This window comes from Staurois parvus, unplaced genomic scaffold, assembly GCF_062004578.1.
Source record: "Staurois parvus isolate SC_StPar_1 unplaced genomic scaffold, SC_StPar_1.0 ptg000218l, whole genome shotgun sequence".
NCBI lineage: Eukaryota > Metazoa > Chordata > Amphibia > Anura > Ranidae > Staurois > Staurois parvus.
This window is the reverse complement of record NW_028318014.1, coordinates 6,280,406-6,304,144: the sequence shown is the minus strand read 5'-3', so window position 1 is coordinate 6,304,144 and position 23,739 is coordinate 6,280,406. Positions and strand designations below refer to the sequence as shown.

Below are 23,739 nucleotides of genomic sequence, written 5' to 3'. Positions count from 1 at the left end.
GAAAAGACTGGCAGTACAAAACTGTGAAGGTGAATATGGGTGGCCAGGGGGTAGGCTAGTAAGAGACTGTTACTTTGCTCCTAATAAACAAAATGACAGAGCCTTTTTATGGTGCTCATAGACATTCGATTGCTGTCTCTCAATTTTGGTCCTTTTTTGGCTGTCTCGGGCTACAGTCTAGGGTCTACGAGACACATGCAGACATTAATAGCCAAAGGTCATATTTTCCCCCAGCAAATCAGCACCTGAGGCATCCATCACACTCTCTGTACTTCCACTTCTCTGTATTAGCTAAACTGAACCTTGGCCCCTTAAGGCGACTTTTCATATGGTACCAATCCACAAGCAGAGATGCCTGAGGGTGTCTAGATTTAGATTTATGTGTACATCTTTATTGCAAATCTTATTATCAGTGTTTGTATAAAAGAGTTATTGTTCTCTAGAGAGAGGCTATATTTTTAAATAATGCAGGTCAGTTAATACAACTGAAAGATACCTTTTTATTGCAACTGGACGCTATTACTGCATAGCTATCAAACTTATACTTTAATTCATCTATACTAAATATACATTAAAAACAATACTTGCAAGAATTTCTGGTGAGAAATATTAGGGTGTGAGATGATTCAGATAAATGGCTCAATTAATTGAATTGAAGCAGACTCCATTGCACTAAATCGGAGCTGTGAGCTCTTTATTAAAAGTGCTGTTCTGTAGCCCATAACCTTGTTCCTTGACTCCTCTCTAGTTTCCAATTTAAACAAGTCCCCATGCGGCCTGCTCTAAAGGCCTTTGTCTCCCTGTCATTGTTAAAAGAACCGAGGCATCCTGGAAGTGTGAAATCAGAACTCATGAGTTGAACGGTTCCCCCGGGAACACTGTACTGCTCAGAAGGTCAAAGTCATGGGCTGGACCATCTGAAAGTGTCTGATCGCCAGTCTGTGACACAGCGGGTGGGGGGCAAAGGAGCTAGAACTTAACACATCTTAATTAAAGCCCACAGACAGCAAAACAGACTGTTTTTAAGTGGGCTGTCAAACAAGACGTAGATTTCACCCTGCTAATGAATGTGAATCTGCTAAATGTTAAACCATAAGCTAATAGGGATGTTCATAAGATAATTGTTAAAACAGCATTATATCTTCTTCTACTATGTCTTTATTCTATATTACAATCAGATTTCATGCTCTATTTGTTTCTAGGTTTCTATGTTCTACATGGCTATAAAAGAAATGAAATTTACATGAGGACATTCTAAATAAGGCACACATGATCATTTATTGTCAAGGAAAAGGCTGAAATTATTAGGTGGGTACATCTTTTAGCAAGGAACCCCCAAAATCATACCAATCTCTTTCTACAAATACATTTAGTGAGTTGTATTTCTTCTCCAGTTTTATTAGTGTGATTTATACTAAACTGAAGATACAGAATAGAATTGTCAAGATTCAGAGAAAGGAAAAAAAACTCAAAGTTTATGAAAATCTATTTTTTTCCTGCAATAGATTAAAAGAGAAGCGTGAGGTTTAAAAAAACAATCAATCATACTCACCTAGGTGGATGCAGTATTGGTCCAATGCTGCATCTGTCTCCCTACTGCCTCTAAGACAGAATACTGAGCAGTCAATGACCACTGATCGCTCAGTTCTCAGTCTAAAGTGAGCAGAGAGCTGGTGACTGTCAGTCACCAGCTCTCTGCTCTGCCCCTCCAGACCTCACTGAAGCAGTGAGCTTAGCAGGGGCAGGAATGGGTGCTGCTGGCTGAGGCTTTCAGTGGAGCTGCCAGTCAGGCATCTGAAAGGATCCCAACCTTAAAGTCGGTATCCCTCCAGAGCCTGGGCTGGCTGAATGATGTCAGCCAACAGCAGTCTTTAGCCCGCTGTCGGCTGAATATGGGTCACAGCAGAGTGCTGTGTAACTCCTGTGATCCACAGTGCACTCCTATGACCCACAAGAGATATAGGGCCAGAAGAGTTTTTGCCCTACTCCTCTTTTAACTAGTAACCCCACCACCACCCTCTGGTTATATTGACTGGTTTGCCATGTGGTGATCTACTGATTGTTTTGACATGATGCCAGATACACTGTATCTTGAGATCAAATGTTAACTTTTGTTTTCATATCTCCTGTTGGCAGAAGTGCTGCACAATGAACTGTCCTTGAAGTTTATTGTGAAATAATTCCCCATTGTGCCTTTATTACTGGAAAACTACAACGTTAGGGAGGTATGTACCTTCCCCACCCTCAATTTTTGCAGGAAATCATTTACTCTAATACTACAGGTACATTTTCTACATTTTAAACATCAAATTAAATTATATTAAATAATAAAATACTGTCAGAAATGTACAAAATATGATACTGAAGAAGAATTTGCAATCTAAGATAGATGGGTGGCAATGACTGTAAATAATGAGAGATGGCTAGTAGGCAATTGCTAATAATAGGAAGATAGCCCATTAGCCCATCCATAGAGATGGATTTTAAAAGAATGTTTACACATCTTAAAAAGAAAGGAAGTTACTAAAGAGGAATTCTGCAAATGTGGGTTGGATGAGGTTATGGGTAGAAGTTTAGCAGATTTGTGGACAAATAAGAGATGGTGTTTCGGGGATATTTGTGTATTAAGTCAGAGTTATAGTGGATGGGATAAACTGTGAATGCTCTGAAGGTAAAAAAAATTGAATTTAATCGATGGTTAGGTTGAAAAACACTGAAGGGACTGGCAGAGAGGGGAAGCAGATAAGGAGAGGTAGAAGATATAGGGGTATATTTACTAAACGCAAATAGACTGTGTACTTTGCAAATGCATTTGCACTCATTTTCCCCAGAGTTTAGTGAATGCAGTGAAGTGTCCATCATCCTATTATGTGCAAGCACAAATTCTGTTTTTTTATTTTCATTGCACCTGATTGGGTATTCTTTTGAAAATGAATCTTCACCACATTCAGTAAGCTCTGGGGAAAATGAGTGCAACTGCACTTGCAAAGTGCACAGTATATTTGCCTTTAGTAAACCAACTTAATAGTCTTATCAGTGAACCAATAGAAAGGATCAGCTGATGTAAAAAATGATGAAGTATGGGCTACTTTTTTGCAAATTTAGATATGCTACTTATTTCAGGAAATTGTCTTAATTCAAGCATACCTGTCATAAATTTATTTATTACAGGTACTTATATAGCGCCGTTAATTTATGCAGCGCTTTACATATATATTGTACACTCACATCAATCCCGAACCCTGAAGGAGCGTACAACCTAAAGTCCCTAACTCACATTCATACATATACATACTAGAGCCAATTTAGACAGGCACCAATTAACCCATCAGCATGTCTTTGGAGTGTGGGAGGAAACCGGAGTACCCAGAGGAAACCCAAGCAGGCACAGTTAGACCATGCAAGCTCCAGGCAAGTGGTGCTGTGGTTAGGATTCGAACCAACAATCCTAGTGTGTGCAGGTGGAAGTACTAACAATTTAGTCACTGTGCAGCCCACTATCATACGAAGATTTTTTTATCATATAAAAAAGAGTTTAATAAAAAGGTATGTCTTTATTCCCATTAATAAAATTGCTATAAGCCAGACTAGGCAGCCCAAGTAACATGATCTCTAGCTACAAATCTTTAATTGAGAGGTTTGCTTTGAATCAGCAGTGATTTTAGAGAATAAAATATGCTGCCCTCATTTACACAGAGAATCCCAAACTAAACCTACAAAAAAATCATTTTTTACAGGAATACACTGATTCAGTTTAATAGAAATGCAAAAGCAGCGTCAAGAAGGTTAATGCGGCTTAGAAGGAGTTAAACTGCAGGTCAAATGCATCTGCCAATGACCTCTGATTTTATTAGAATTATTCCAAACTGATTTCAAAAGCAAGCCGAATGTACCTGAAAGCACACTTCATTTGCCCAAGGTCACAAGCCTTAAAGTGGTTGTAAACCCTTACCTATACCCAGTAAAGCGACTGGCCTCAGGTGATACACAGAGATGAAACAAATCCTCCTACATAAGTTGTACCTGTTTATCCATTCAAAGTGCAGAATTTACACAGGATCTTTCAGCTCTGAAAAGCAGGGGGCAGAGAACTGATGTTACATCACTGAGGACAGCTCTGAGAGCTGATTGGAGAGAAGAGACACACCCCCCTTCACACAACTCACAGGAACAGAGCTGAGACTGTCAGTCACAGGATGTGCCCTCCCCTGTCACCATGTCATGCATCAGAAGTGACTCATGCTTATAGCAGAGGGACAAGGCAGTGGACAGAAATGACACTTAGTGCTCTGGATTGAAACAAGCACACACTAAAGAGCGTTTCACTTGCACATTTAAAAATGCTTTTAAAATGCTATTGTTTCCTTTTTACATGACTACCCCAATGTGAAACCTGTTTATTATGGGCTACTACGGTTTTCATGCCATAGTTACAACAAATACTGCCTTTGTTGAGTAAACCTTACTTACAAAAAGCAAAGAAGGGAGAGCTTCTATTAAATTACAGGACATACCTTTTTGTTTTAATTATATGCCACTCAGTTATGGCATGCAGGGGAGAACTGGCCATACACAGGAGCTAAAATTCATATTTTTAAAAAATATGATTCTATATTTACCAAATTTATCATGATTTCTGAACAGGCCTGAAATGGAATAAGGGAGGCTGCACCAAACAGTTATAAATGGTGATTTTCTTTCCTTATTTTGTTTCTGTCTTCTTGATACCTGTGGACATTTGTGCCTAAACTCAGCAAATGCACTATGGGTGGTAGTGTCTGCTGGGGGATGCTATTACAAAGGCTCACTATAGGCCACCTGTTCTTTTCTCATTTGCTCACCTGTGCAGTTAAAAAGTCGCATTGACTAAAAAATAGTTTTTCACTAACATAACTCCATGTTACAAGGGTCAAAGTTTGCACAAAATGGCATCATCATACTCTTGTGCCTGGCACAACGTAATGGGCCTGTTCTATTAAAGGAGTGAAATATCACTTCAATAGTCCAATCATATGAAAATCAAGTTCTTGTTTATTTCATCTGCATATCATTGTATAATTGAAGAGCACCCTCACTCTCCTTTGTGTGACCATTCTTGACACCTTTAATCATCAATCTCAATGTCTAAACATAGTCCTTGATATGCCATGCCTTTAGATACATCTGCTTGCTTATATACTGCCATCAAAAATACAACTCTATCGTTATAAGATAAAATCAGTAAAATAAATCAAAAAATGCCATTGGCTTTAAAGTGGAAAATGAACTATTCATATTATAACTCTTATTCTCCAGACACCATAAAAAACTCCATTATCATGACATGGTTTTAATTAAAGCCCCCCCTCCTTCAGAGAACCCTTTAAATAAGCATCAGTAGAAGATACTCCTGGTCGCCTGTCATCTTCTGAATGTCATTGTGGCGCACTGTGTGCCCCAGATGTAAAACGTAACAAATAAGTCTCATCAAATGAATTACAGGAAAACAGTTCACTCTTTTTAAATTTTAATTAAGAGCTGTTTGGAGAATATATGTAAATGTAGTGACAAGACATTTTGTACAGCGGGATCTTCTTACCAGTGACATCAGCTGCCATCAATCCCTCTGCTCTTATGACTTTCACTTGAAGGAAGCCCACATCATTAAAACTGCTAAAGGATCTCATAAGACTCTGCAATTAACAAAAATAGCCAAATGTATTATTAATGTATAGTTTTTTAATGATATAGTTTAAACATACATAATATTTGAAAGACAATACCAGAGAGGACAAAATCATTTATTTTATATGTGAGTTCTCAAAGCAACATTTCACCCATTACAGTTAGTCCAAGAATTGTAAATTCATGAGTCAAAAAAGTACAAAAGGAACAGTCTTAAAAACAATAGCAGCATATTCCAAGCATAGAAAACTGCATAAGTAAACAAAAACATGATAAGGTGTTTACTGACAAAATAAAAAAAAGAGAATCAGCATCTCTGTGACTCAATCTAAAAAAAAATCTGTAAGTCATAAGCTTTACAAAGATGGACTTTTAAGAGGGCTGCTCTTTGGAAACAGCATGTATCCACAATGACGGTACAAATAACATTGTTTACGGTGCACAAAACCTGCACCTCAGGGTGATGAAAAAACATCTTATGGTTTCATTAGTCCACATTCAATGGGTCTATGTTTAAAAAAAAACACCTTGAACTTTGTTTACCAAAGAATGCATTAAACCCACAAAATGATAAAAAAAAGACATAGCCCTTGTGTGTATTTTTTATATGATTGAAAGGGGATTTTTCGATTAACCATCAAACCAGAAGAATTCACTAAACATGTTATGTTTACAACATTAAACAAAGGTTATCGATTTCTGCGGTATTTTTCCTGTAATAGAAAACTCCTAAAGATCACACACTGGGCTAATGCCCCTTATTTGTTGCTAGCTGAAGGTTGGTGATACCTGAGTTGCTATAAGATGTCTATTGAAAAGCAAGAAAAGCAACTGTTTATGGTGGTGATAAATTGCTATAGTAGCTTCTCATGTTACTATAGCAATTTAGAACAAAAGAGCATCATCTGTTTAATGGCCATTTCATTCAAAAATAAAGATTACACACTTTAAGTGGTATAATTAGTCAGAAAATTAAGTAATACTAGATCACTTCAGGATGGCCTCTTTTGCAGGTATAGCTACATAAGACATTAAAAAAAAATTCCTATACTGTTTAAAATCCAGTAAAAAACTGTCTCACCCTGCTCTGCACATGCTGAGTTGCTCTCTATTTTTGGCACTGTGCTGAAAATCAGAGTTACTAGAGGCTGATCTGCTGGCAGCCTAAAGATTTACTGCTGCTCAGGGACGCTATGCTTCAGAAAAATGGCAGCCTCCAACAAGAAGAAACGGGAACAATGCTGGAGCCAATTTACAGTAAACACCAATTTTTGGTAGCATAATTAATAATGTGGAATGTATGTTCTTTCTAAAGAACATTATTTTTTATCAAGCTGTTATAGGTAACGTTCTGCTCTAAACAATATTTATACTTATGAGCTGAGCATTTTTGGAGAAAATTAAAAAAAAGAATGTTGTTAAAATAACTCATTCAGTTTAGTGAATTGAGCCTCATAAAATTGAAAAGAAACCCCATATAATTATAAATATTTAACCCCAATAAATATTTAAAATAAGAAAGCAGCTCTCACCTCACTATGCACTCACCACAATGTGCTACATACACCTAAAATAAATCAAACAAATGAAGCGCTTTCAATATAATATTAAAGTGGCTTGTAATAATATTTCATAAATCCTTATTTAACATAAGGTTTTGTATGTATGTCATTATGTAGTGAAAAAAAAAGAATTGTGAAAAATTTGTTCAGGAAGAAAAAAAAGTAAAATTTACAAGTTCCATACACCATGCAATCTTTGTGCAGTTCCAATTCAGTTACAAAATCCTTCAGAAATAACCAAAACTCTTCAATGTACATAAACACCCAAGTGCCCTTCTATGATCTCCTGTGAACCTGCCAAAATTCTTGCAATCACTGGACCCCAAGATCTCAAGCTAAAGAAGTGACCATAAAGGAAACAAGAACAGACCAATAGTGCAGACCACTAATCACATTTATTTTGAAAAGTTGCACTCGCATTTAGTGCAAATTAGGTAGGCATATCATAACAGTACTCAGCATGGAGTCCTAGCTCCACCTAGCATGATGACGTCTCTGCCCGCCTGATGTGTTGCACAAAATACGGCTTTCTCAAAGGCTCCTATTAGTCTGCTTTTATGTCATCTTCGTTTCGGGAGATCATTAATCAGTCTGTAAGGAATTATGGAGAGCAGCAATGCCCTATATACTAACCACCTCCCATCCGGCCGGTGTATATAAACGGCCGGACGGTGGCAGTGCAGGATCGGGTGGCCATTTATAAACGGCCTCCCCGCACCCTGCTTGTGCGCGCTCCCACCGCGATCCGGTGCCCGCTGTGTCCTCTGGACACAGTGGAACACCGATCGTCAGACGAGACCTCTGTACGAGGTCCCAATCATGTGATCACTGATTGGCCAATCAGTGATCACATGCAGAGTAGTAAGCAAGATGTCACTTGTGACATCATTGCTTACTACGTGTGAAATCTGAGAATGATCACAGAGGTCACATGGTACAAGGCTATTCACAACAGCCATGTGACAAGCTGTTACCAATCACAGCTCACTCAGTAGTTCTCAATGGCTGCAAGAATGCAGCTAGGGAGAGGAGAAATGATTGCTTTTACATCCTTAATGGGTGTAAAAGCAATCAGCGTAAAAAAAAAAATCTTCATCACCCCCACAAGTAGTACAGTGTCACCATGACAGTATGTTAAAAAAAAATAGTAAATAAAAAATAATATTAAAAAATTAAAAAAAAAATGTAAAAAAAAATGTTTAAAAATTATAATTTTTGGTTATAAACTAATTTGGGTTATTTCTTTTTACTAAAAATATAACAGAATAAATTTTGGCCAAGATTTATGATGAAATACTATTTATTTGCAAACGTTTATAAGAAAAACACTTTTTTTCAAAATTTTTGGACTTTTTAATTTACATAGCAAAAAGAATAAAAATCTCAGTGGTGAATAAATACCACCAAAATAAAGCTTTATCTGTCTCAAAAAAAATGCAAAAAAATTCATATGGGTAGAGTGTTGCATGACCGCGCAATTGTCATTCAAAGTGTGATAACACTGAAAGCTGAAAATTGGCCTGGACAGGAAGGGGGTAAAAGTGTCCGGACTGGAAGTGGTTAATTAGGCACTGTTGACCTCTTTTTATAGTGGGGTCCTTCAGATCAGGTGAGAAGATTCCCATGAGGTGTAGAGAAGGGCGGTTGGGTGTTTATTCACACTGAAAAGTATTGGTTATTTTGGAAGGATTTGGTAACCGAATTGGAATTGCACAAAGATTGGATGGTATATGGGACTTTTTTTTTATTTATAAACATTTTTTTTACAATTCTCTTTTTCCCTTCCATGATGATATTTAATATAAGGTTTTGCATGTATAAGGATTTATGAAATATTATTACAAGTCACTTTAATACCATGTTGAAAGTGCTTCACCATTTGTTTGATCCAATTGAGCCTTTTAGGCTCAATTCACAAAGCTTTAAACAAAGATAAGGATTTTATTTTTGGTTGCATGATTGCAGTTTTCAAATTTCATTGGACACGGCTGCATAAAATATGGATACATATCCTGGTGTTTTAGCTTTGTGAACTGAACTTTATGCCTGCTAGGCTAGATGTAATGCTCATGGATAAACATTGGTCAATAAATATCAGGACATGTTCCTGTATCAGGCATGCCCCATGATGCAAGAACTGCTCCTTGGTAATACATACTGGTAATGAAATTCAAATGTAGATTTATGGACACACAGAAGGACCTTTAGGGGAAATTCGGGAGATCAGAGTACAATGTACATTTTCACCTCCTTGTTTCTCCCTTATATGCCAGCATTCCTAGAAAGACCGAAGATGTTCTAAAGGCTTACTCCCGTTTTATTTAGACCTTTTGGAAGTTAGGAAATATTCTGCTCACCCCACATAAATCCCAGTTACTGTCCAAAAAGTATTACAAAGCAGTGTTATGGTCTTACTGTTCAGAGGATGACCATCTCATGTAGAAACGTGTTTAGAAGAAGAAACATACATCCCTCTTTGTATTAGAATTTCAGACATCCCTATCCTTTTAACCTCAGATTATCTGATAGTTTGTCATTGTGCTCTGAGACTTGAAACATGCTTTTTCCAATAATAGTTAAAAGGTTACAAAATATAGTCTTCAAATTTTATTCTAGCACCGTAGTTTTAAGCACCACAGTTCAATGGTGCTTAGTGAACTTATAACCTGATGATTCCAGCTCAAGTCATTGACCTTCCTAAGATATCAATAGCCAAGACTTTTGTACATTGCTGTGAAAAACTGAATAACATATTTGCGGCATTAAGCTTCATGAACAGTACTGATCTAGAAGTTTTGTGCATGTCTCATTTACAGAGACCTTGAATCTACCTTTGGCAACAAAAATGTCAAGAACATTTAAAAAAAAAGTTCCTTTTCTTCAATAGTCAGTGTGCACTACATCAGCTACTAACACTACTAAAATTAGTATTCTTACACTCACCTCCATTTCTGAATCATAATATGTTAAGTATGCCATTGTGACAATGAAAATAGTAGTTTTGGATCGTAAAAATATCAATAAAAAACGTTATGGATGTAAAGAGCAGCCCATGTTTTTATTAATAATATGAGAGAGCTGACAGTCAGAGCACACTGTGATATTAACATTATCTGTCCCAAGTGGATGCTCCCTGTTTACAGTGCAGATATGACCTTGGTTTTCAGAGACAAGAAATTATTAAGCTAGGTATATTCCCCTATGTGCATTAATATGATATTTCTTTTATATAAAACGTATTTATGAGCCCTATTAACTTTCAATCTTTTTACATTTGTTTATTTTTCAAGCATGGTCTCAGAGGTGCTTAAATGAAAACCATCTTCAGTGTTGACACAAAAAAGAGGATTTGAATGTTATTGTAATGACTTTAGGAGTTACAGCCCATAAATGGATATTTATTACTGTTGCCAACATGGGGTTTGACATAACAACGCACATCAACTTTAATTTACAATCATACTCTATGGACCTTTGAGAAACAGATCCATTGTTGTATTTACCTTTTGATGTACTTTTGTCTCCTAAGTAGTATCACAGCAACAAGGTTGTGAAAGGTAGCAACTGTGGTCTGAAGGGCCAGTTCAGGCCTTAGTGAAAGCAACATGATGCAAAGCCTTTAATACTTGACTTATTTTGTATGAGGCGCAGCATGTATATTATTTTAGAATATTTATTACGAAATGTCTTGGGGTACTGTTTTTTTTTTTATTTGTATGAGGGCCTAGAGGATCTTAGATTTGCCTCTGCATCTAAGGCAGGGGTGTCAAACTCGATTTCATTGTGGGCTGCATCAGCATTATGGTTGCCCTCAAAGAGCCAGTTGTATCTCTAAGACTATATAAATGTATCTACTCTTCATTGTATGAAATAATTACCTCTGCATTCAATTATTACTGAATTTTAGTAATAACATAAGACTTAAGCTGTGAAGGGTGCCATGGTTTTCTGTCTGAGCACTCTCCATTAATGTTTCTTGTGGATGATACCAGCGATGTGTCCTTTTCAACTGGCATCGAATTGTATTACTCTCATAATAATTATAGGCTATGTCCAGAGCACCCCCCCCCCTTACATCAGATTTCGAGTCTCCCCACCATAAGAAGTCAATAGTCCCTCACTATCCTTTATATCACAGTGCACCCCCCTTACCTGATTCTGCTGCTGCTGCACACAGGGTCTGAAGGAGTACCAGAGGGGGGCTGGAGTCAGCTATCAGAGTCTGCTGCATGCTGAGACCAGGAGAGGTGGAGACAAGTGGTGCTGCAGCTGCACAGAGAGGTGCAGGATCTGAAGGAGGAATTCTGTCCTCCTCTCTGCTGCCAACTGCTAAGACAAGGTGGGGGCAGAGAATAGAGTGGCGCCTTAGCTGCAGGAGAGGTGCGAGGGCCACAACAAATGGTCTGGCAGGCTGGAGTTGGACCACAGGCCTTGTGCTTGGCACGTGTGATCTAAGGGTCCAATTTATTAATGGCTAATTTTAAACCTTAGGAAGAAACAAGTTAAAGCACTGCTTTATCCAAAAATGTTAATTTCCAGTGCATGTTCTAAGACATACTTCTTTTGTCTTTTTTTGCATTTCCTGGTCTTGCTAGTCAGGTGTCACTTCTCATCTACTCACATGTCCTACCCATATAATTACAATAGGTTATGTGGGTCAGGTGTCACTTCTCATCTATTCACATTTCCTCCCCACATGAGTAAAATAGGTCATGAGGGTCAGGTGTCACTACCATCAAGTAAGTAAGGTGAGTCAAGTGTCTCTGCAGTCAACGGCTCAGATGTCATTATATTCATGTGGATCAGGTGTCACTACTGTCATGACCTAGTTAATGTATATAAGGGCGGCAAGTGACAAGAGGACAATTAAAACCTGACTAATTTAAGGCGATGCTAGAATACAAAGTTGTATGTCCTAAAATTAACACTATATTATTAACTTTCAAGAGGTCATAAACAGCTATAATTTGACAGACTTAAAGTGTTACTAAACCCAGGACCCTGTATTCACTATAGCTGGTCTCCCACAGTACACAGAACATGGAAGTGTAATTATTTTAGTAAATATAAACTGCTAAATAAATTTTCTCATCAGCAATTAGAGCAGTCTTGTGACTTCAGCTAAGCAGTGGTTAAAGCTTGCAGGAGTTTTCTTTCTGCTCTAGGAGGATGTAAAACCCCTGACCCCACCATTAACAGCATTGATGATTGACAAAGGAGCATCTCCTGACTAAGGAAGGAATCTATGCACCTGCACTTGTTGAATGATACTTCACTTCTGTTTCATTACTGAGGGCTCACAAATAACTATACAAGTTCTCATGCACCGTCATCTTAATGACCTGTTCTATTTGATAGTGATTCCTGAGATGTACATTACCCTGTTGTTGGCTGTCATGTTCTTTCATTCATATTATGCCACAAGTACTAAGTAGCTTTCCCAATCTTGGGATTGCTGATCCTCATAACCATTAAAGATTCAGAGGCCCACCACGCCTTATGGAATATATGGCCACATATATAACTACAGGGTTCCCTGGCTGTTCCCTGCAAACCATTTAATATGCAGAACTTATACATTCATAACACAGGTACCTTCTAGTTGCTTGACACAAATTACAGTATAGAGTAAGAGCAAACCTTGACACTCCCTCGACTGCCCCTTTTCATCCTATTCATACAGCTAATGACACATTTGGTGAATGCAATTCGATGTACCAACTACTATGAAGGAGTTGGTAAACAAACACATAAAATGGAATTATTTGTGAATAACTTACCCCCTCTAACCCATGAATCGGGCTCCCCTCACTGTTACAAGAGGTAAAAACCTATAAAGAGCTAAGCAAATACAAAGGGAATCTGCTGAACACTGAAGCACTAAATCTGGTACACACGGTCCGAAAATCGTCTGGTTCAGCACAAACTGTCTGACATTCAGACCATATGTAAAGCTGTCCTCCCAACAGAAACTAAAGCCAGTCTAAGGACCGGCTTTTGTCGCAGGGTCATGCTGGAAAACCAGCATTCGATCAGCGCTCACAGTCAATGGCTGTGAGCGATGATTAGTGTGTTCTGGCGGGGAGGGAATCCCTCTGTCAGAACACAAAGGCACAGAGGAAGAGATCGCTGCACTAACATCCCTTGGTTAGTAAACACAATTTTTTTTTAGAAAAAATACAATTTAATGAATTTTAGTGCATAAAAACACAATATAATACCTTTTTTTCTTCTTAAAATGAAAAAGATGATGTTATGCCAAGTAAATAGATACCAAACATATCACATTTAAAAATTGCATAAGCCCACGGAATGCCACCAAATTATGGTACCTAGAAATCTTCATAGGCATTTCTTTAAAAGCCTTTACAGGTTACCAGTTTACACGGGAGGTTTGGCACTAGCATTTTTGCTCTCACACTGACCTATGTGGAGATACCTCACGTGTGGTGCGAGCATTGCTTACATATGAGTGCAGGCACGGGGCTCTATATTTTTATTTAAATGATTATTTTATAAATAAAAATTTATACCGTCCCTTTACATTTTTTTTTCACTTTTATTGCTATTACAAGGGATAGACAGGTCTTTTTTAACTGAGACATCTGGGGTCTATTAGACCCTAGATCTCTCCTCTGCCCTTAAAAGCATTAGATCAGTCTGAGATTGGTTTGATCAGGTGCTTTCGCAAGTCAGTAATAACTTGTTTACGTCCTGGAGAAACAGAAAGTGACAAAATACTTGTTGCCTCCAGTTTCTTAGACCATGGAGATGATTGGGGATGTTCCGGTCCTTGATCATATCTACGGTAAGCCAGTGGAACCACCGGCTTCACAGACAGGAGAGCCTGGAAAGGCGGCAGAAGGGGGTACTCCCTCCTGCCGCATGTAAAAGCAATCCAGTGGCTATTTAGCGGCTAGGATTGCTATAACATTAAAGAGCATTGCTGGCAGAAAAAAAAGGTACTGGGATGATGCCTGTAGCTGCAGGCATCATCGTGGTATCATCACTAAATGTCAAGGACATCATATGACGTCCTATGGGCAGGAAATGGTTTAAAACCGCAATCAGTTTTATTCAGTACAAATAATTTGTTTAAAGTTAGTAACAAACACCCAAAAAAGTACAATATATAAACATATGTCAAGAACCCAATATAAACCCACACAACAATGCATCCTATAGTAACAAGGACATTGTCATGCTTGTGGAAACATAGATTCATATTAGAATTACATAATATATATAAAAAAAATGGAAAAACACCAAATAAAAGCAGAGTTCCACCCCAAAAGTGGAAGCTCCGCTTTTCTGCCTCCCCCCTTCCGCTGCCCCATTTGGAACTTTTTTTTGGGGGGGCGGGGGGTTGTACCTGGTATTGACAGGTACCTGCTCCTACTTCCAGCTGAGTTCACTGCGGCAAACTGAGCTGAAAGTTTGGCACCCCTGCACCCCACTGGGACACTTTCAAGGTTCCAGAGGACTGTAGCCCATTCACAAAGCGCAGCACGCTTCTAAGGTTTTCCTTACTCAAGATGGCGGCATCAGCACCCAACAGCCAACTGAAGAATTGGCTCGGAGTGAGGACACCACTGGATGTATGGACAGGTAAGTGCCCTACCAATATTTGTAGCTGTTGACTTTTCATTTTTTGGGAGGGGGAGGTGGCTGGGGCCAGAAGTCTGCTTTAAAGCTGGCCATAGATGGATAGAAATTTGGCTGGTTCCATAGAGACCAGCTGAATTTTGATTCATCTATGACCATTCCCGCTCAACAAATGTCTAATGACTGACTTCCATCGATCAGCACTTTCATTCGATCAGTGCCTGCTGCCAATCAATTGCAGTGCTGATCAGTGTAATCTGACAGTGGAGGAGTCCCTGTTGTCAGAACACAATAATAGGGTGAGGAGGATTCCTCCATCCAACTCAATGGTGTGGATGGGGGGATCTGCTGGCTGATTAAAAAAATATGGCCAGACTAACAACGGCTACCAGATTGCTTAGAGCCACACCTTTACTAAGTCCCTAAACCTAAATATATATATATATATATATATATATATACAGTACATATCTTGTAAATGCTCACATTCCTGAAAACAACTGCATAGTGGTTATTTTTTCAATGCTAGTAAAGATATCATCTCATGTCTCTCTCATTTAAGATGTGATTACTGTAAGTCATAGAATGAGCAGCAATTAAATAGGAACCCTATAAAGATATAGTAGCAGTAGCAGTAATAGTAGTAGACAGATAATTAGGGAAAGCTCCAACTGCAAAGTACATTGCTGTGAAAAACATGCCATGGATTTCTCTTTTTATTGACTCAACATTGGTGGCAAACACCATTCCCTGGATTGCTCTCTTTATCGACAGTCCCATTTATTTTCAATAGTTTTTGGTTTTATGTTTATTTGGGATGAGGTAAGACCCTTAAAAGAGAGTTTGTTGAAATCATAATGGCTTCTTTTTACCTTATTTTGGTTATTTAAAGAATTAATGTGTAAACCCAACATTTTATATTCCTGATATGTGCCTGCTGTGCCATGTACTTGTATGAAAACCTATCCTGTTCTTTTTGTATTATTTCCTTCCTGTGAAATTCCTGGTGTTCCTGCTAGTCCCTCTGCGTTCCTATTAAACACTGACCACACTAGGCACGAGAGTACAGCATGATCAGTTTCCTAGCTATGATGAAACTCAGCCTGCCATCTTCTAGGCTCTTCCTCAGACTTTTCCTGACACCACCCCCCCCTGCACAGCCATTCACTGAGATCAGTGTTCTGATGTTTCTCCTCCCTGAGCTACTTATGCAGCTGAGAACCGAGGGAATATAATCACTTATAAAACAGAGGAAAAAAGGTATTTATAAAATTTTTTGTATGTATACACAAATGTTTTGCCTTTCATTTCAATTTTAAATTGAATTGATTGTTTTACAAGGTGAAAATTTACATATCCTTTAATACAAGTGGCATATTTTAAAATACTAATGACTCATCCTAGCCATAATGATGCTTAAAAAAAATAAAAAGGCATATTTATAAAGCATAGCAATGTGCTTTACAAAAGTCCCCCTCCCCTGCTTCCTGGTTCAATTGCTTTGGGACTGTGAAGCAAAAAATGTCACAGGCCAAATTAATTAATGGGAAATAAAGCTAGGAGAAGGATATCCTGGCTACATGACCCACCAAAGTCACGTAGATGGCCTCTCCTCTGCATTTTATAAATGACTTGGAAGTATGATGATCTGCAGTTTATGAACAACTCACAAATGTGAAATCTGCTCTTCTTTATAAATTGGCCCTTATAAAACTATATGCAAGACTTGGTCCCTTTTCCCATATGAACAGTTTATGACCGCTCAATTTGCATCATAAGTACTGAAATGCCAGCACTAGCAATATTTATGCTTACATTAATAAGTGGTTTTATCAGAGCAAAAAGGCAAGAAGAATATACTCTGCTCTTAACATCTTGTTTTTTAATTAATGTATGTATTGCTATTTCTAGGCAATATTACCATCATGAAAAAGCACATTCAAGCTCTCTGTGTTGCTGCGTACAGCATCTACTTACTTTCAACAGAGTGACCTGGAAATGAACTGCCGCTCTGCTCTAAACTCTTTGAAGTTTCACTCTGTATTCACCCGGGAGATTGTAAGACAACAGAAGCCAATGGCTCATAAATGTCTCTTCCTATTAACTCTATGTCTAGAACACAAAGGTGACTAAGTCTCAAGTTACATGGCAGCATATAACTCCAAAAACTGCATGACGGAATAACTAATACAGCCAGTTTCATAAAAAAAAATGTAATTAAACCCTTCAGTTAATAGGTAGAATATATAATCTTTCCTTATAAAACTAAAGAATAAAATGTAAGAATTTAAGATGAGAAAACAGGAATCCATTTTTAATTATCTGGGTTAATCCAGAAGGGAATTTTTTTCCCCATCTGAGCACATTCGACTATACTTTATAAGGGTTTTTTGCCTTCATCTGGATCAACTGCAGGTTTAGGATTTTTCTAAGGATGCAAGGTTTTTATTTTATACAATTAAACTGGAACTCCGCAACAGCTGAAATACATATATTGGTGTAGTCAAATGATTTGAATTTCTGTCCATCCACACCTGAGATTTTCTGCAGTTTACACTTAAAGATCCATACCCTACCCAACTGATGAGCTTATATCTGTCACACTGGGGGAGATTTACTAAAATGAGTGCACTCAGAATCTGGTGTGCCAATCAGCTTCTTACTTCAGCTTGTTCAATTAGCCTTTGACAATTGAACCTGGAAGCTGATTGGTTACTATGAAAAGCTGCACCAGATTGTGCACCATGCAGTTTTAGTAAATAACTGCCAGTATGCTTTTCCCTCCTATCAGCCTGTCCTTTGTTAGAACATAAATACAGATGTATACAGTTCAGAAGCATGGTTGTTTGTGCAAGACGGGCTGGCCTGAGTATTTAAAGAATTGCCGATCTACTGGGATTTTCATGCACAACCATCTCTAGGGTTTACAGAGAATGGTCTGAAAAAGAGAAAATACCCAGTGAGCAGCAGTTGTGTGGATGAAAATGCCTTGTCAGAGGTCAGAGGAGAATGGGCAGGCTGGTTGCTGCGACATTCAGATGTTAGGGTCAGATTTTGGTGTAAACAACATGAAAGCATGGATCCATCCTGCCTTGTATCAACAGTTCAGGCTGGTGGTGCTGGTGTATTGGCGTGGGGGATATTTTCTTGGCACTAGCAAGGTGTACATAATAAAGTGGCCGGTGAGTGTACATGGCCCAGTGTTAGCCAGATATGTTTTTGATGTCAACATCACTTGAGGCAATTGCAAAGTGCATATAGTTCCTTGAAAAAGTATTCATACCCCTTGAAATTTTCCACATTTTGTCATGTTACTACCAAAAACGTGAATGTATTTTGTTGGGATTTTGTGATAGACCAACACAAAGTGGCACATAACTGTGAAGTGGAAGGAAAATGATAAATGGTTTTCAAAATTTTTTACAAATAAATATCTGAAAAGTGTGGCATGCATTTGTATTCAGCTCCCTTTACTCTGATACCCCTAACTAAAATCTAGTGGAACCAATTGCCTTCAGAAGTCACCTAATTAGTAAATAGTCCACCTATTTACAGTTTAATCTCAGTATAAATACAGCTGTTCTGTGAAGCCCTCAGAGGCTTGTTAGAGAACATTAGTAAACAAACAGCATCATGAAGGCCAAGGAACACACCAGACAGGTTAGGGATAAAGTTGTGGAGAAGTTTAAAGCAGGGTTAGGTTATAAAATAAATATCCCCTCTATCTCCCTAATGGGGGCACAAAGAACAATAAAAACTGACAGGGGCTCAAATCCCTCTCCATTCTACCCAAAACAAAAAAAAAGGTTTTGTCTTTAGTTATACTTTAACCACTTCAATACTGAGCACGTTCACCCCTTCCTGCCCAGGCCAATTTTTCACCAAAATCAATATTTTGGTGGTATGTAATCACCACTGGGTTTTTATTTTTTTGCTTAACAAACAAAAAAAGACTGAAAATTTTTAAAAAAGAAAAAAAAGTTTTCCAAATAATTAATTTTTCTTCTTCACTGATGAGGCTGCACTGATGGGCACTGATAGGCTGCACTGATGGACAATGATGGGCACTGAGGTGGCACTGATGGGCACTAATGAGGCTGCACTGATATGTGGTACTGATGGGCACTGGTTAGTGGCTCTGATGGGCACTAGTAAGCGGCACCGATAGGCATCACTGATGGGCACTGATGAGGAGGCACTGTGGCTTAGTGGTTAGCACGTCTGCCTTGCAGTAAATGGGTCATGGGTTCGATTCCCGACCATGGCGCTTCCTGCATGGAGTTTGCATGTTCTCCCTGTGCTTGCATGGGTTTCCTCCGGGTACTCGGGTTTCTTCCGGGTGCTCTGGTTTCCTCCCACACGCCAAAGACATGCTGGTTGGTTAATTGGATCCTGTCTAAATTAGCCCTAATATGTGTATGTATGAATGTGAGTTAGGGACCTTAGATTGTACACCCCTTGAGGGTTAGGGACTGATGTGAATGTTCTATATATATATATATGTGTAAAGCACTGCGTAAATTGACAGCGCTATATAAGTACCTGAAATAAATAAATAAATAGAGCCGCACTGATAATTAGTGTAAATGTCCCCTGTGTGAATTGCCAGTTACCGCGTATCCTCTCCTGAAGATGTGACAGTGCACGAGGAAAAGACTGCCGATAACTAGCAAGTCTGTTTACAATGTGATCAGCTGTGGTTGGACACACCAGATCACTTGGTAAAGGGCTGCTGTGATTGGTGTCTATAGACACCCTCCCAGAACTGGACAACTGCACTATAGCCGTCCTTTGGCTATAGCACAGTCGGGAAGAGGTTAAAGCTTAAATTTTTTAAATGGAAAAACCAATGGTTTTGTACAGAGCAGCCGCTGTCCTCATCTTCTCAGGTCCCCCGCTGGTGCTCTTGGCTCCTCCCCCAATAGCAAGCCGCTTACTATGGGTGCACTGGTGCGTTTTCACTCCATTGAAAATGCTGACAAGGATGCTAGAATTCCTAGCAGAGAAGTTGCGAGCAGCACTGGAAGCACTGGTGAGGAAATCCTGCTAGGAATTCAGAAACTAAGAGTTCTGGAAATCCTGGTGGAAGTGGTGGATCTGAAGGTACTGTAGCATACTCCCCTACCATCCCCCCACCCAAAAGGCTCTGATCAACCTGTCAGGTTATATATTACTTTTTAGCTCCGAAAAATTTTCCTCTCTGCTGAAACCCTTCCATTTAGCAGGATTTTGAAGGCGCCCAGCTGATCTTCGCCTCTACCTCAACCTTTCAGTGCCATCGAAAAGGAGGGGAAGGGTCAGAGTAGAAGACCTGTGGAGAAAAGGATCTGGTGATACTGGCTTCATACAGGGCACATGGAAGACTTGTTGCACCATTAGGGAATCAGGGAGTGTGAGATTAATGACCTTCTGACCATAAAATGGGCCAAAAAGCTAGGGTAAAGTTTCTTTAAAGGACAGTGAAGCCTCAAGTTGGCAGTCCAGAGCACCCTGTATCACACTTTTTGAAAAAAAAGGCAGTTGTCTTCCTTTCTATCCACCCTGCATTTGGCTCTGGGCTGGTGGGCTGTCAAAGACTGGAGTTTATCTAGATTAGAGGTTAAGGAGATTATCCTGTCTTGTAGGTTATGGACTGAACACTGTAGAACAACCTGGAAGAGAATCAAAAGGAAATCTATAATTGCCAAAAAATGAAGACTGTGAGACAGCCAAATGCAGAACATTGTTATATTTGAAGTTGGCCATGACCATGAGTCCCAACTGTCCTATGACACCAAAAAAACACCTGGGGTACTCTTCCAGGGTCTTATTCTTCTTTCTGTTTACCCACTTGTTTGAGAATGGCACCCTGAAGATAATGAGGAGCAGGTCTGTAGCTTCTTACAAATCTCCAGACGAAATCATGAGGTTAACTGCACCTCAATATGTGACACAATGTCATCAGGAACACAGTGGAGTCTTACAACTTCCCAAACAAAGATTTCAGAGCTGTGTCTGTGAGTTCTGGAGTACCTTTCATATGGGTGAAGTGAGCCATCTTGGCCTTTCTGTCCACAATCCCAAAAATACAATTGCAACCCCCCAATAGGGGAAGATCCAAAATGAAATCCATTGCCAAGCTACTCCAGGATTGGGTTAGGATAGGAAAAGTCCTGAGGTTTAGCCCTAGAGCTCTTAGATCAAGCACAGGTAGTACTACTTACATTTCTTGACCAGATCAGGCCATCAAATAATCCACTGCACAAGGTCTTGTATCTAGTCCACTCTGAAATACCCAGTGAATGGGAGGTCATGGCAAAATCTAGGAACATCAACCTGAATGTCCTCAACCCAACCTGGTCACTGCTGTCACGCTTATCCCTAACACAGGCGGTCAGGCACTATAGCTGGCTTCTGTGTTCTTCATGTATAGCAGCCCCTTTTCCCATAAGACAAGCAGGCCTACCGGTACTCAATTGCCCCTAGGTCGTATATATAATGCTATAGTGCCTGGTCACCATGCCAGAGCAGGCACGAACTGAGAACAGAAAACAGGATCTTGCAGTTGGCAGACAGGTAGAGTAGTTTAGTGACAGTCCAGGTACAAAGGAGGCAAGGTTCAAAATAGTCAGGGTGAAATCTGTAGTCAAAAGGCAGGCCGAGTTTAGAGAGTAGTCGATATCTGATCCAAGGTCATCAACGAGGGACTCTAGACAGCAGAGCAGGACAGACAAACAGGAAGCTTGAGCACATGCAACCAGCACTATCACATCCATGAAACTGCAGGCTTGGCTGGCTTAAATCATGTTTGTTCTCCACCCAGAAACAAGCCACATCAATCACCTTGCAGGTGGACAAACAGACAGGAAGAATATATCACAGCAAAAACTAGGATGCTGGAATGAGACCAGCAGCTGTGATGGAGCAGGAGCGCTGAACGCTCCTGACATCCATACGTCAGTAAAGCCACAAAAATTTAGTTCAGGAACAGCTGGGTAGATTTTAGACACTGACTTAATTTGAGCCATTAGACTGGGTTGAATCATCATGAAGTTTTTCTCAGCCAGAATGGTGTTGGGGCAAGAGGAACTAGATAATCTGGGAACATTTGTGACAGAGCATACGATTTCATGTTCTAGGACTCAGGTCGGTAAGTGAAAAATCAACAAGTGAACTGGTAAGTTAGGTCAGTGGTGTAACAATGGAGGAAAAACTCCATAAGAATTTACGGTAAAAGTTAGTAAAACCCAAGAGCCGCTGGATACCTTTCTTGGTGGAGGGACCTGGCCAGTCAAGGACTGTGGAACCTTCATGGGGTCCATAGAGATACCTTCAGTTTAGATGACCAGACCAAAGAATTGGAAAGTGTTTTATTGAAATTCACATGCAATTGACACTCAATCTGAGGGTCCAAAAGTGTCCCGAGACCTTAGTAACATGATTCCTGTGTTCCTCCAGGAAGCAAAAGATAAAAAGGATTTTATCCAGATAAGCAACCATAAACACATTGATAAGTCCCTGAACACATCATTGATGAATTGCTAAAAGGGTGCAGGGCCATTACAGAGCCCAAAGGGCATTGGCAGGTTTCTAAAGTGACCAAATGTGGTACAAACAGCAGTCTTTCATTCATCCCCCTCCTTGATCTTTGAACACTGTAGGTCTAACTTGGTAAGGATTTTCAAAGATTTTAAATTCTGAAAGAGCTCAAGTACCAGTGGGGGCAGGTAGAGATTCTAAATTGTAACTTTATTGCGCGTCTGGTAGTCTATACAGAGATGTAAGGATGGATAGATAGATAGATGGACCCCTTCTTCAAGTTCTCATCAATGCATTCCTTGACAGTGGCCTTCTCAGATTCAGTTAGGGGAAAGTATCAATTGAACAGAATCTCAGCATTTATCAAAAGCTCAATTGGGAAGTCATAGATATAATGTGGTGAGACAGTGTCTGCCCCCTTTTTGTCAAAGGTGTCTAGATACTTGTGGTATGCAAGGAGTATGCTCTACTTATTTTCTTGTTCCATGCAAGGGAGACCTCCAGGGTTAAAAAGACAGCAGTCTGAAGGAAAGGAAAGTTCTCCTGAGGACCAATTGATATTTAGATTATGGCCCTTTAACCAGGGCATCCCCATATTTACAGGAAAAATTGTGGTGATGAAATTATGTCAAAGCTTTGGTATTCTTGATGACCTAGGAAAATGTTGGTGAATGGTGGAAAAGCTTCTTATGTCACAGGCCTGACATGATGGCAAAACCTGCAGCCAATAGATGAAGCAGCAATTGGACTTGGTGTGGAGAAGAATGGGAAGCTGTAGAGAGAGGGATGTGTCAAAAAAAGTGCAAAGCTCCAGAATCAATGATGTGTGACCTATCACAAGATTTTTCAAGACACTGCGGGGATAAAAGTCTGGATATGTGAATGGAGGTAACTGATGTAACATAGAGAGGTAGATAAATAAAGGAAAGCTCTCCACCAGGCAGTCTTTTGGACAGGTATGGAGGAAATGGCTCAAAGCTCCACAGTAGAGGCAAAGACTGAATGACAGTGCTGTCGTTCTTCCAGGACAAGGAAACCATGCCTAACTGCCTAGGTTCTGGCAATACCTGGGTTGATAGGAATGTTGAGGTGATACTGTCACAGGCAGCTGAGTGTCAGGGACCCAAATTACATTCTCTTAGGTGGCAGAAATCTAGGTAGCCAGCCTGATCAGTTTGCTGAACTTCTCAGGGACACTGACTCTCTTTCTTCAATTGCTCAGAAAGGCCAAGCAAAACCGATGCTTTAAAATGTTTTAGCAGGAGTTAAGCATTCATTTCTTAGTCAAGACCATCTAAATCTGCTAATGCATCTAACACTACCCTCTCTCCAAAATGCTGCTGTCCAAAGATGTCTCTATTGCTCCTCCAGTGGAGTTGAGCCACCTTAA

At 39.4% G+C, this 23,739-nt stretch overlaps 1 protein-coding gene across 8 annotated transcripts in view; it reads right to left on the bottom strand.

Moving 5' to 3' along the window:
* Positions 1 to 23,739, bottom strand: part of MCTP1 (multiple C2 and transmembrane domain containing 1) — a 916,692-nt gene that overhangs the window by 395,267 nt on the left and 497,686 nt on the right. For all 8 annotated transcript variants that reach the window (XM_089679152.1, XM_089679154.1, XM_089679155.1 and 5 more), the window contains one exon: positions 5,579 to 5,672. In XM_089679152.1, the coding sequence (XP_089535278.1) occupies positions 5,579 to 5,672 (94 nt within the window). The remainder of the gene's footprint in view (positions 1 to 5,578; positions 5,673 to 23,739) is intronic.